This window comes from Gastrolobium bilobum, unplaced genomic scaffold (assembly GCF_033153095.1).
Source record: "Gastrolobium bilobum isolate Gb01-03AN ecotype WA unplaced genomic scaffold, APGP_CSIRO_Gbil_v1 utg11607, whole genome shotgun sequence".
NCBI classification, from domain to species: Eukaryota; Viridiplantae; Streptophyta; class Magnoliopsida; order Fabales; family Fabaceae; genus Gastrolobium; species Gastrolobium bilobum.
The window spans coordinates 125,710-139,981 of record NW_026898683.1 but is presented as its reverse complement, the minus strand read 5'-3'; the positions used below and the strand labels follow the sequence as shown (position 1 = coordinate 139,981).

General features: G+C 38.0%; 1 protein-coding gene and 1 pseudogene across 1 annotated transcript; one reads left to right on the top strand and one right to left on the bottom strand.

Annotated features, from left to right (window-relative positions):
• The first annotated feature begins 1,771 nt into the window (after window positions 1-1,771).
• On the top strand, window positions 1,772-2,572 carry LOC133318260 (NDR1/HIN1-like protein 26). The gene has a single exon (XM_061520253.1). It carries the CDS (start codon window positions 1,915-1,917, stop codon window positions 2,563-2,565), a length of 651 nt encoding a protein of 216 aa, XP_061376237.1. The 5' UTR covers window positions 1,772-1,914; the 3' UTR covers window positions 2,566-2,572.
• A 628-nt stretch (window positions 2,573-3,200) lies between these two features.
• Window positions 3,201-10,552, bottom strand: LOC133318287 (serine/threonine-protein kinase Nek5-like; annotated as a pseudogene).
• Window positions 10,553-14,272: the final 3,720 nt, after the last annotated feature.

Here is a 14,272-nt window from a genome sequence, read left to right as displayed (position 1 = left end):
GTACAGCAACAAGTGTATGGTTATGATTCTCCACATTTAATGCTTTCACGTATATATATGACAAGTATTTGATTGTTGCATGTACAGTAGCTCTGTAAACCCATATATATATATAGAGAAGGAGGCAGGATCCTTTGACACCAGTGTCAAATTTGAAATTTGACACCTCATCTGAGAGCCATTAGATCAAAAAAGATCAATGACTCTGATTTGTAAGCATGTGATACCATTGATCTTTTTTTATCTAACGGCTCTCAGATTAGGTGTCAAAGGATCCTACCTCATAATATATAGGATTAATGAATCTTATGTAGTAAAAGATAATTTTATCTCCTACACACATAAAAGTATGTGGGGCTCATGTTTTTTTTTCTCTTCTCTTTACATGGCCCCACACACTTTTATGTCTGTGTAGGTTATAAATTATCTCCCATAACATTAGAAACATTAATGGGTTTGTTTTTCTCATGTTACATGAGAAAACAAACCCTTTCTACACACACCATAAAAAGACGTGCCACTTATTTTTTTATTTTTTGTTTTTTTAAATAGGTGAGTCCCATACTTGATGTATCTATGACATGAGATTAGAATTCTCCTACAACATAAGATTTATTTTTTCCAAACATTAATCCCCTTATGTATAAGGTTTGTTGTTTTCCTTGTAAAGGACATAAAATTGTGTCCTCTTAAATAAGAGAAAGAGATACACAATAGAAATCATGAGAAAGAAAGTGAGTAACTTTTTTTAGTTTAAATTTTAAATAAAAATACTAGTTTTAACTAAAATAGTCATTCTTCAAAAGGACAAATATTTTCCATATATATATATATATATATATATATATATATATATATATATATATATATATATACATATATATATATATATTGGGATAAGTTATTCTACTTATCTTTTCACCCTCCTACCTTGCCTACCATTTTTCAACACCGTTAGATCATAATCTCAACTAACCTTTATCATTTTTCTCTTCTCTTTAGATTTTGATCTAACGGTGTTGGAAATTAATAGTCAAAATAGGAATAGAAAAAAAAGGTAGAATAACCTATTTAAAATAGATGATATATACATATATATATATATATATATATATATATATATATATATATATATATATATATATATGTATATCATTTATTTTAAATTCACACACCAAAAGATTACCAAAAAAAAAGGAAAACTACTCGTTGTTGTCCTTTGTTGAGATATATAGTCTCACATTGGTTGTATGTGCAACTAATGTGGAGTTTATAAGGCCTTGAGCACTCCCACCCTTAGAGCTAGCTTTTGGGGTGCTGTATCCCAATGTTCTTTACATGGTATCAGAGCCTCGCCGCCCTCCATTTTCTCTTGTGGACTTTCTTAGCACAGGTAGACTGGGCCTGTTGCATCTTTCACTCTTCAAGCCCAATGGGCTCCGGTGTGAGGGGGCGTGTTGAGATATATAGTCCCACATTGGTTGTATGTGCAACTAATGTGGAGTTTATAAGACCTTGGACACTCCCACTCTTAGAGCTAGTTTTTGAGATGGTGTATCCCAAGATTCTTAATACGTGTAATTCCCCTTATGGTGCAACAAGGTTTTTTCGAGGATGCTTCGCGGAACCTGCCTAGCTACAAATCAGAATTTTGCTACTAGCTCAAGGTTATTACCATATATGAATATACACTACGCTATATTTATAGTAGCCATCTGCATTCAGGTGTCCTTATTCTTCCTTTCCTGTCCTTTAAACCCTTTCTGTTTTTTTGAACTGCATCATCACCTTCACCTTCCATTACAAGATTGTCTGGTGCTATTTAGAAACAACAACAGCTCTAGGACAAAATTTACTTGGCTTTGGCTTCTAACTAGCATAACTCGTTGGACATACCCTGCTTCCAAAATCTACATGGAGCCTCAGCCTCTTCATACCAGCACTACTACTACTACTACTACAACACCACCAAGGTCCTCTGCTACCTGCTTTGTCCAGGGACTTAAATGGACAATCATTTCACTCTTTCTTTTTCTATCTGTCACCATCGCTATAGCTTGGCTTGTCCTGAACCCCCATGAACCTGGTTTTCGAGTTACCTCACTCTTTGTGTCCAACTTCAGTGTCTCTGATTCACAACTCAGAGGCAGGTACGAGGTGGAACTAAACATAACAAACCCAAACAAGAACATCCAAGTGACGGTTGAACGTTTCAACGTGTGGGCGTGTTATGGCTCGGTGGGGCTCTCAGGTGCTGCTCTGCTGCAACCCATTTACTTGGAGAATATGAGCAACAAGGATGTGAAGGTTAAGTTGGGGTTGAAGGACTCACCCACCAAGTTGGCGCATAAGGTGGTGTCTCAGGATATGGTTAAGGATTGGAACAAAGGGATAGTGAACTTTGACTTGAAAATGTTGGCTACAATTACATTCAAAGATGGAATGTGGCCAACCAGGGAAAAGTTGTTGGACATTTACTGTGGCGACTTGGATGTTGGATTCGTTCCCATAAAGAACACAGGCAAGCTCCTAGGTATCGGCAAGGACTGCCATGTTAGAAGTTAGAAGAAGGAGGAAGCACTTATTCCAATATTAGAGGACAGAAACAGTAACAGTTCGTGAAATGGAAGCATATGTTGTGTTGTTTTTTTTTTATTGTAAACTTGTATATTAGTTTGTTCCTTTCTTTTACTTCTATTTTTAAGATGTGGTCAATCTACCAATAAGAATTGATAACTGAGCTGTGTAATTGCCTCTCTCACCTTTAAGAATTTCTATATCCTTTGTGGAAATTATTGATAATAATTAATATGATCGACATAGCATTGATTTCTAATTGCTAATTGAAGTATGGTTTCTGTGTCATTTATTAGTGTCAACTTTATTCTGATCTTTGGTTTGCTCCATTACGTCATAATTGTAGTTGATCATCTAGGGAGAACATTAAATGTGTACATGTTAACTTTGCCTGGCCAGAGCATGTTCATACAAGTGAACGTAAATTGATGTCATTAATTTGTACATTTACTATTTACAAGTTACAACAGCAAAAAAGCACTGAAAGAATTACAAAAAAATGAGAGAAAAAACGATAAAGCCTGTTTGTTCTCTTAATTAAAGTGGCATTTGAAAAACTATGAACTATTAAAGCAATTCAAAATATCAAATACAATCAAACTTACAATGGAAAAGAAACCTCATTAACAGCGTCCCCCACTTTCGTCAATCATCAATCCTTTTAGACTCTTGGCTAACCAAATGGCTGTCTCCCTTGGGGAGACCTTATCTTTTCCAAAGGGCTTCAGAACAACTGAAAGTTCCTCCAATCTATTTTGCTGCAGCAAATCTGCAGACAATTCTAAGAGCCCTTCAAGTGCCTCAGCTCTCTGCCTGGAAGATTTAACATCCAAAGTTTCCTTTGCTGGTGTTTCCTCTTCGGCTGTAGGAGTGTTATATTTGGTATAGTCCATGGAATTGGACTTTGAAACTAGAGAATCAGGGTTTTTCACATCTTGTTTCTCAATACCAGGATGGTCAGAAATACTTGATTTCAAGCTCAAAGAGTCTGAGCAACTTGAAGATTTGAAGTTAGGAGGAGTGCTCACGTTTCTCATTTCTAAATCATCCCTTACAATGTTGATAAATTTACTAACATCTACATTTTGAACTCCCATCTCCACAGATTCCTTCACTGGCTGCTCATTCCCCACACGGTAACTGCTATGGCGTATAACATGGATGACATCATCGAAAGCTGGAGGAAAATGGCCAGCAGCTTGCCTCTCTGGTGCTGGATTATGTAAAACTGCTTCTTTCTCTTGCAAAACTTTCTGGCTTGAAATTTCAGTAGAGATAATCAGGGGAGCACTTTTAGTCACTGATGAAATTCTTTCCCTTGCCATGAATTTGTCATCACCGGTGGAGATGCACATGAGTTTTGGCTGGCTAGCTTGATCATGCCTATAATTTGCCGTGCTTAGCGTACTAACGTCTTCACAAACAGACTTTTCTCCAGAAATGGGAAGTGGATGTTTGAGAGACTTGGTTGAAATAATTTCGTTAGAAATATCTTGAAGGTCTTTGATTTCTTTTGCTACTTCAGCAGAGGGATCTACAGAACTATTATCGGAGGCAGCAGTTGTAGTTGTTTGATTTATGGGAAAACTATCATCAGAAGCAAACATTAACTTAGAATCTTGAACTGAGTGATCAAGAGTTAAACTGGGACTTACTTTCTCATTACTAGTAATTGTATTTTGAAAATTCGGTGTAACCACAGATCTTTCCCCAGACCATTTTTCAGACATATCAAAATGCAAATAGGTAGCAGGTGAACTGCTGTCTGGACGTGATTCCACATTTTCAGCCTGGTTTAAACTCTCATGATCAGAAAATATTGGTTCACTCAAGTCAATAAAAGTTGTTGCATAATCAGAAAGTTCAAATCCTTGAATAGAGACTGAAGATGAGACAGAATTGCTGCAGTCTGTTTGAATTCCTTTGGAACTACTTTCAAAAGCCTTTAAAGGCTCTCTACTAATCTCTCTAGAAACATGTGGTAGATGACGGTTGGCCAATTGATGATGGCTAAACTTAGGCTCCTGAGCCATTTTATTTAGTCTTAACTTTCCAATATCATTTGCTGCATTTGGTGCATCAAGCCTAGCCTGCCTCATACATCCTAGAAATGAAGGTGGCTTAAGTAAGCTTGGAGGAGTCTTTTGCCTTTGCTTGGCAGGAACTCCACCTCCTTCTACTTGTTTGATAGGACCAGAGGGTGCAGTCACATTAGGTCCAGGTTTAGTTTTTGGTGTAGATTCTATAATAGGTAACTGCATGTGTTAATATACCAGAAATAAATATCAGTGTTATGAGGAAATCTTTAAAAGTAACTAATAATACAGTATATATCATTTATAATGATAATGTTACTAATGTACCTGTTGCTTTGAAGGATGTGATCCCTGCATTCGTTTTGCAGAATCAGGGGTTGCTTTTGAAGGTGCAATAGTTGGCATCTCTAAATTAGTCTTCAAACCAGAAGCACCAAAATTAGTTTTGGGCAATTTGGACTGTTTCTCTGTATTGATACACCACATGCCTTTATGCAATTGCCTCTCATTGGAGAACTTGTTTCTCTAACTTTTCCATCTTTTAATGCCATAATTATATTCTTAATTGTTTTTGGTTTCTTAGATACAACATTAGAATGGTGCTCATTATGAGATGGTTTCATCACCTCTTCCTCATCTGTTTTGGCGTTGACATTGCTTACGCTGTTTCTTTCTTCACTAGGCAGGAGATGCTCAGAGCCATCATCGTCAATTGATGCCAGGTCTATCTCAGTGACTTTGTTATCACACTTTGACACTACTTTCACAATGTTTCTCTCATTTGAAATCAAACTATCTTTGTCACTACTTGAACTACTAGTGTTTTGGCTTTCTGCCATATTTTTTTTCGAGTCATGGACAGCCGAAATTGGCTTTTCAGGAGAACAGGCTGCTGGAGGAGAGAAAGATGAACGGTATTGATCAACATAAGGCTGCAAATAAGGGTGCTTTAAGATCTCAGATGCCTGTGAAAAATATGAATTGAAGTTGTTCAGGATAAGCAATGATAGGAAACCAGTTTCACATTGCAAATAAGGTTACTCTCAAGAGAGGCTTACTGTTGGACGATGCTCAGGATTTTTTCTCAGCATGCCCTTTATCAGTGTTTTCCTGTGTGTAAGAACCAACAATTTAAGATTTCTAGTACACATACATGCACAGAGGAAAATATGAATTGAACAAGAATGTTTAAAAAATAAAATAAAATCCATCCTCCGAACCTAGACAGATTTAAGTTTCTCCTTATGCCAAACAGTAGCCTTTTTGCTCCTTTCCATATGAATAGCAGCAACAGATAAACAATTTTGCATGCATTTTTTAAGTGTTCACTCATTAAGCTTATAAAGAATTTAACAGCATTCTTGAAAATAAACAAAAAATCGGAGTGGTATAACAAATGCAGTGTATAACAATGTCGTTAAGTGCACCCACACAACCAGGTGCATGCATACATCTTTCTGCCAAACAAACCAGACTTCACAAGGTAACCATGAGTAATCACTGACTTTCTGTTAATAGAATGATAATAAGCTTAGCAAAAGAAGATAGAAACTTACAAGGATGGGGAATAACAGGGAGGCAAAGGGCCAATAGAGGAACGGTTTATCTTGCTTATCAATCCTGCCATATCCTGAAACAAGATTTATCATGCTTCAACATTAACATCAACAACACCTTCATCACGCTTATCAAGAAAAAAATCATGATCAGATACCTACACATACATGAATATCTATACTATAGTGTAATGAATCACATGAAGCGACTGAAAATCACCCAGCAACCCCAATTAACAAAATTCTACAAATGTCAGAAAATTAAATGTTATGCAGCACCACTCCAGTAAAAAACATCAGTTAAGACTGGTTGCAAAACAAACTTAAATTTATTATCCCATCACAGATATCAGAATAACAACAAAATATATGTCACAATGAGGATTCTGGTAGGTCTTTGCAAAAACTGGAATTAATCTGGTCAGCAGTCTACTTCAATCAAACTTAGTTTTTATAGTTTTCTTCCTTCTAGACCATTTAGATAAACTGATGCATTGTCTTCTTAGCTGAACAAAATCATAAATTTGCTAATTTTGGTCCAGAAATGAGATATTACGTCCCGATCTAATTTAAGGATAACACATCAAAAGAATTCACTAAAGATTACAGCATCTCTACAGATACTTTAAAGAGGTAGGTTATACCTACAAGCTCTCTTTTTTCTTACAACCACTTCGTTAGTATTAGATCAAAATCAAATTAACGGCTCTCATTTGATATTATTTTGTAACCGTTGATTTTATTTTAACAAACTATAAAGAAAATTATTGATAAAATGTTGTAACTATAACCTTTCTCTACTTTAAAAAAAAAAAATTATAGCAACTCTCAACAGAAAATTTTCTGTTAGAATTTTATTTCTTCTGAACCAATAATGCCAATTGAGACCTTATCTTTTCTGTTGCACAAAACTGCAACTTTGATGCAGAAATGAGATATTACATTCACATATGACTTGAGGGATAATACATTAAAAGAATAACAAATGATTACAGCATATCTATAACTACTATAAAGTCAAAAATCAAAGGAAATCTTACAAATGCTTTAAAAGCAGGGCGATGAGCAGCCATCTCATATATACAACACCCTGAACAACAAAAATGTATTTTAGCTGCAGCAAAAACAAACTCTGCAAGTATCAGATATTCATCACACGAGACATATACCCAGTGACCAAATATCAGATTTGAATCCATAAGGAATATCTGCAAGCAGTTCAGGACACATGTAGTTGGGAGTTCCTACCACCTGTAAACAAATCAACAACATCAACATCAACATCAACAACACCTTTATCCCAAATTAATTGGGGTCGGTGGTAGATGAACCCACATGAAAGATACAAAACGGTTGAAAAAAAAAAAAAAAAAAAAAAAAACAAATAAAATAAAAATATAAAATAAGATAAAATAAAATAACAATATATGTATATATAAATAAATAAAAGTAAAAAAGAAAGGGACAAGAAGAAGTGGGGGAAATGAAGGGGAAAAAGACTAGAAAGGGACCATCTGGAACATAGGAATAACAGCGGGTCTAACCCTCCACCATACTTATAGCTTTTCTCCATTCCGTTCTAAGACATACTGTCCGCCAATCTATATCCCACTCCATTAAATCTTGTTTTACTACTTTCCCCCAAGTAGGCTTCGGTCTACCTCTGCCTCTTTTTGTGTTGAGCTCTTGGTAACAAACTTCTGTTCTTACAGGAGCATCCATGGGTCTTCTCATCACGTGCCCAAACCACCTCAATCTATGTTCTCTCATCTTCTCGGCTACCGGTACTACTCCGACCTTTCGTCGAATATCTTCATTTCTTATCTTATCCATCCTTGTGTAACCACACATCCACCTTAACATCCTCATCTCTGCTACTCCCATCTTATGCTCATGTTGCCTATGTGCTGGCCAGCATTCTGCTCCATATAGCATTGCCGGTCTTACTGCCGTTTTATAGAATTTTCCTTTTAACTTCAGGGGGATTTTGCGGTCACACAAAAAAGCAGATGCACTGCGCCATTTCATCCACCCTGCTCTGATTCTGTGATTTACATCCTCATCAATCTCTCCACCGTTTTGTAAAATGGAGCCCAAGTATTTAAAAGCATCTTTTTTGGGTACCTCTTGACCATTTAGATGCACAGGTTCTTGGTCCTCATCTCGTACCAGAGAAAACTCACACTTCAGATACTCAGTCTTGCTTCGACTTAATGTGAATCCTCTGGATTCCAATGTGCTTCTCCACAATTCAAGTTTTCTATTAACACCCTCCTTGCTCTCATCAATAAGCACAATATCGTCTGCAAAAAGCATACACCATGGCACTTCCTCTTGAATATCTTTTGTTAGTTCATCCATAACTAAGGCAAAGAGGTAAGGACTTAGAGTCGACCCTTGGTGTACACCTACCGTGATAGGAAAATAACTTGATGATCCGTTACAAGCTTTTACACATGTAGTAGCCCCATCATACATATCCTTGATTGCCTTTACATACTTTAATGGAACCTTTTTCTTCTCCAGGACCCACCATAAAACTTTCCTTGGAACCCTATCGTATGCTTTCTCAAGGTCTATGAACACCATATGCAAGTCCTTTTTCTTTTCTCGGTATCTTTCCATTAGTTGTCGCATCAAGAAAATTGCTTCCATGGTACATCTTCCTGGCATAAATCCAAATTGATTTACAGAAACCTTGGTATCTCTCCTCAAGCGATGTTCAATAACCCTCTCCCACAACTTCATAGTATGGCTCATTAGCTTAATGCCTCTATAGTTTGAACAATTCTGTATATCTCCCTTGTTTTTGTAGATAGGCACAATCATACTTTTCCTCCATACATCAGGCATCTTATTCGTCTGGAGAATCTTATTAAAAAGATTGGTCAACCATTTTATTGCCACATCCCCCAGGCCTCTCCACACTTCAATAGGGACACCATCAGGCCCTAAGGCTTTATTAGTCTTCATCCTCTTTAAAGCCTCCTTAACTTCATGTGTATTAATTCTGCGTACAAATCTTCTATTCATATCATCACACGCGTCCTCTAAGTCCACCTCGCTTGTATCTCCATCCCCATTATACAGCTTGTTGAAGTATTTCAACCACCTTTCATTTACATCTTCATCTCTCACCAGAAGTTTTTGATTTTCATCCTTGATGCATCTAACTTGGGTGAGGTCTTTACTTTTCTTATCCCTTATCTTTGCAAGTTTATAAATACCTCTTTCACCATCCTTGCTCCCAAGATTTTTATACAACTCGTCGAAAACCTTGCCTCTAGCTTCTCGCACTGCTTTCTTTGCATTTTTTCTCGCCAATCTAAACTTTTGTAGGTTCTCTGCACTGGGACTTTTATGCAAAGATCTAAAGCACTCCTTCTTATGTTTAATTGCCTCTTGCACCTCTCCATTCCACCACCATGTTTCCTTTGTATGAAATCCATTTCCTTTGCTTTCTCCCAACACCCTCCTTCCCAAATTTTGAATACACTTAGCCATCTCATTCCATGTTGCATTTACTCCTCCATCAAACTCCCAAGGTCCTTCGTGCAACATTCTATCATTGAACTCTCTCTCTTTTCCCTCCTTAAGCTTCCACCACCTTATCCTTGGATTCTGAGCCCTCTTCTTCATTGTACGCACTTTGTTGAACCGAACATCCAAGACTACCAGCTTATGTTGCGTAGCGACACACTCTCCAGGGTAGACCTTACATTCGACACAAGAAGTTCTATCTTCTCTTCTAGCCAGAAAGAAATCAATCTGACTACGATTATGGCCACTATGAAAAGTGATTAGGTGTGACTCCCTTTTTTGAAAAAAGGTGTTCACTAACATCAAATCGTAGGCTAGTGCAACATTCAAGATATCTTCTCCAGTCTCGTTTCTCGTCCCATAGCCAAAACCTCCATGGATTCTATCAAAACCTCCATTGCTTTTACCAACATGACCATTTAGATCTCCTCCTACGAAAATCTTCTCCTCTCTAGGTATTCCCCTCAAAACCTCCTCCAAGTCTTCCCAAAATTGGCTTTTATCAGTTGGTTGCAATCCAATTTGGGGTGCATACACACTGAGGATATTCAGGATTAAGTCACCCACAACAAGCTTAACCAGAATAATCCTGTTGCCTTTCCTTTTGACGTCCACAACTTTATCTCTGAAACTTTTATCGATCATAATTCCAACACCATTTCGACTCTTGTTCGTACCTGTGTACCATAACTTGAAACCAGTTCCATCCACTTCCTTGGCCTTTTCTCCAGCCCACTTAGTTTCTTGCAAACACACAATATTCACTTTCCTTCTAGCAAAGACATCTGCCAACTCCCTCAATTTACCCGTTAAGGTTCCTATGTTCCAGCTTCCTAATCTCATCCTTAACCCCTGGGCTGTGCTTGCCCGCCACGCTCGCCCATCTGCGTGTTGGGACCCTGGCATACTTCTCACCAAATCCGGGTGAAGACCTGGCGCCTTGCCTTGGGGCAAGGACCCTAGCCCACTTTTCACTACACCCCGGGCCCGATGCAGCGCCTTGCCTTGTGGCAAGGACCCTAGCCCATTTTTCGCTACACCCGGGGCCCGATGCAACGCGTCGCTATGAAGGGTACGCCCCAACGAAAAATCATATAGGTTCATCACATAAAAATATAGCTATTTTTTACGGCCGGTTCGCAACACCTGACGCCAACCCTCCTCCTTTATCCTGGCTTGGGACAGGCCATACATGCAAGCACACATGGGCGGAGTTACCTGTAAACAAATATTTACAACAATTAACTAATTCCACACCCGGTAACTAGTATTTATTAAATAAATGAAATGCTAATTACATGGATTGAAAAAGATGGTACTGATGTCATATTATAAACCTTTAGTAATTGGAAATTATTAAAACATGGATTCCATCCTTACAAAACATGGGGAAAAAAGAAAAAAAAAAACACACTACAACATAAACATAGTTTTCCAACTGAATCAGATTCAAGTAGAAACCAAAATTTTATCACCAATAGTAATAACCATTGGTCTTATCTATCAAATTTGAAGCAAGGAAGCTAATTTAATCCCCTCAGACAAAAATCAAGTGCTCTCTCCACGTTATTTTTTGTCTGAAATGTACTATGAAAAGAAGTGTTGAGATATATAAAACCATTAATGTAGCCTCACCCAACAGCTTAAGCTTTTGGGTTGGATTGGTTCTTTACATGGTATCAGAGCCTCGTGTCCCGAGTTCAATCCTCACCGCCCCCCACTTTCTTTCTAGTGGAATTTCTTTCTTCGCACAGGTAGATGGGCCTGTGCATTGTCCACCCTTCAAGCCCAGTGGACTCTCGTGTGAGGGGGCATGTTGAGATATATAAAACCAATGTAGCCTCACCCAACAGTTTAAACTTTTGGGTTGAATTGGTTCTTTACAAGAAGAAGCAAGTAAGAAAAGCTTGTTGACTACATCATCAGTGGAGAGAAAGAAGGGTATGAGGCTGAAGAGTGAAGAGTGCTACATCATCAGTGCTATATGGTCTTATCTATCACATCTCTTTCTAGACCCTCCTGAGGTCTGTGTGACTTTGTTAAGTAGAGATTTAAGGGGCATCTCTAGCCCTAGGATCTGTTCTGTTGTGTAATTTCTTTTCCCTTGTTTCAAAAAAAAAAAAAAAAGAGCAGCGCCTTGTTAGCCTATTTTAGGATATTCTCTAACACCGTTGACACCTTCTAAGTACCAAATACCATCCCCACTAAACGAACATATATTTACCTTCAAGATATAGAAAATACACATAGTTTTAAGTGCCATTATGGTCAACCAAAACAGAAGAAAATATTCATAATATTACAAAGAAAGAAATCTAAAAATAAGGGAAGAAATGTAAACATTAGATAATATCTAGTTATAAGCAGAAGAAAGTTATTTGAAGGATTTCAAGGCTATCTATGTAGGCTGTTGCCCTGATTTGTCCGGTTTGAGGCCAATTTTTGGTTGAAGTAGAAATGTTTTATTTGAAGGATTTCAAGCCTATCTATATAAGCAAAAAAAAATTCCAGCAGCCATGGCATAAATTCTGCTTTGGTAAAATGAAAAGTGTTTTGGTGAGAGTCTAGTTTAAATAACAGTCACAAAATGAGGCTTTCAGTTCTCATGAACACATAAAGTTTTAGGGAACCAAATTTGGGAGGGGTATGTACAAAATAGCTGCATGATTATATGTGAATTTGAATAGTGTTTTCCGAGTGTGAGTATAACTGTATGTGTCAACATAAGAGAGAAAGAAAAAGAATGATGTGAAGATGAAAAATTGATGTGCGTCTAGCATATGATGTTTTCTAACTTGAAAGAAGCAAGGAATTAATCATAAATGAGTGAAAATAGTCATTGAATGCAAGAAATATTGATTATTCCTTCTCAATCATGTTCTCACTCAAGTTATATGTTTAAATAGCAGGAAACACCGCAAAAAGGAGCAAAAACGGAGAAACCAAATTTCCCGCTGGCGCACGACGCGCGGAGGTTGGCGCACGGAGCGCCAAACTGGCGCACAGGGCGCGGTACTTGGCGCACGGGGCGCCAAATCGACGATTTGCTTCTGCTTCGGTTGCGCACGAAGCGCGGGAGGTGGCGCACGACGCTCCATCCTGACGCCCAGAGCGCGGGAGTTGGCGCACGGAGCGCGGGACTGGCGCACGGCACTCCAGAGTTGGCGCCCGGGGCGCCGTTTACAGATTCAGCTTCTGTTTCTCCCAAGTTTGGGGCGCCAAGCTTGGCGCCCCGTGCGCGGGCGATATATTTTTAAGTGCGAATCAGCTAAAATAAGGCCCAATTGGAGTGCAAAGGGAAATAGGTTTTCCCAAAACCTAATAAAAGGATCAGAAACATAAGAAGAAGGAACTTTTGGAGGATAAGGAGAGGAAAACAACAAATAGAGCAGAGATTCCTTGGAGCTTCTCGGAGATTCAAGGGTTCGATCGATCAAGACGGAAGATCTTCATCTTCCCTTTCTCTTCTAGGTTTTAAATGCTACTCTCTTTTATTGTTATTTTGTCAGACATGAACATGTCTGGCTAGTTTTATCATTGTGGTAAGGGTCACAACCCTTGATGTGAACCCCTTGTACCTTGGTTGAAATTTATGTTTATCTATTTTAATTGCATTTATCTTTTCTTGTTCTTCATTCTATAATTCTATTGGAACTGATCAATCTAGTAGGGTTGCGAGGGTTAGGGTTTACAACAGGGATGTTGGAATTCTAATTCCTGACAAAGAATAAGATAACTGTTCATGTACGCACTAGGGATAGGCTACATGAACAGCGAACGTTAAAGGTTCATTGATTCTAAGGGTTAACTCGAAAAGGGATTTCTAAGGGATTAAGATTCTAATAGAGTTAACAAGGTTAAAGTCACTAAGGGATTAGGGCTTAACTACTCATATAAAAGATGATGAATTGTTCGATCAATTGAATAGGTAAATGTAAACGTAATCCAAGTTGCAAGGTGGGGATCGGAAAGGTGTTTGTTTCTCTTACCGCAATATTTTCTCAAATATTTTCCCAATCCTTAATCTTTTGTTCTTGCATTCTGAAAACACTTTTGGAATCATTTACATTTTTACTTTAATTATTTTAGTTTGTTTCATGAACTACAATCACTCTCAACCTATTTTGATTAATCCAACAAGAGAGGAATGGTTATAACAACTTAGGTGCCTCAATCCTCGTGGAGACGATACTCTACTCACTCTTTATTACTTGGTACGATCGGTGCACTTGCCGATTTTACGCAACAAGTTTTTGGCGCCGTTGCCGGGGATTGACTACGCCAAGTTATTTATAACTTTTGATTTTCTTGCTTGGATCTTTGTGTTACTAATCTGTTTGCTTGAGTTTATGCGTGGTACAGTTGATCCTGCAACTTTGATTTACGATCCAGAGATAGAAAGGACTGCAAAGAGGATAAGACAACATACCAAGCAGAGGAGGCAAGCAGAGGCTTCTACTTCACATTCTGAAGCAGAAAATTCTACTTCACACTTTGAAGTAGAAACAGAGATGGCAGAAGAAAATCCACCAGCAGCTGAGCTGATGGAATCAGTTTTGGCTC

What these genes read in the sequence shown, in the direction of transcription:
- LOC133318260 (XM_061520253.1), top strand. Translation starts at nt 1,915, where the DNA reads ATGGAGCCTCAGCCTCTTCATACCAGCACTACTACTACTACTACTACA.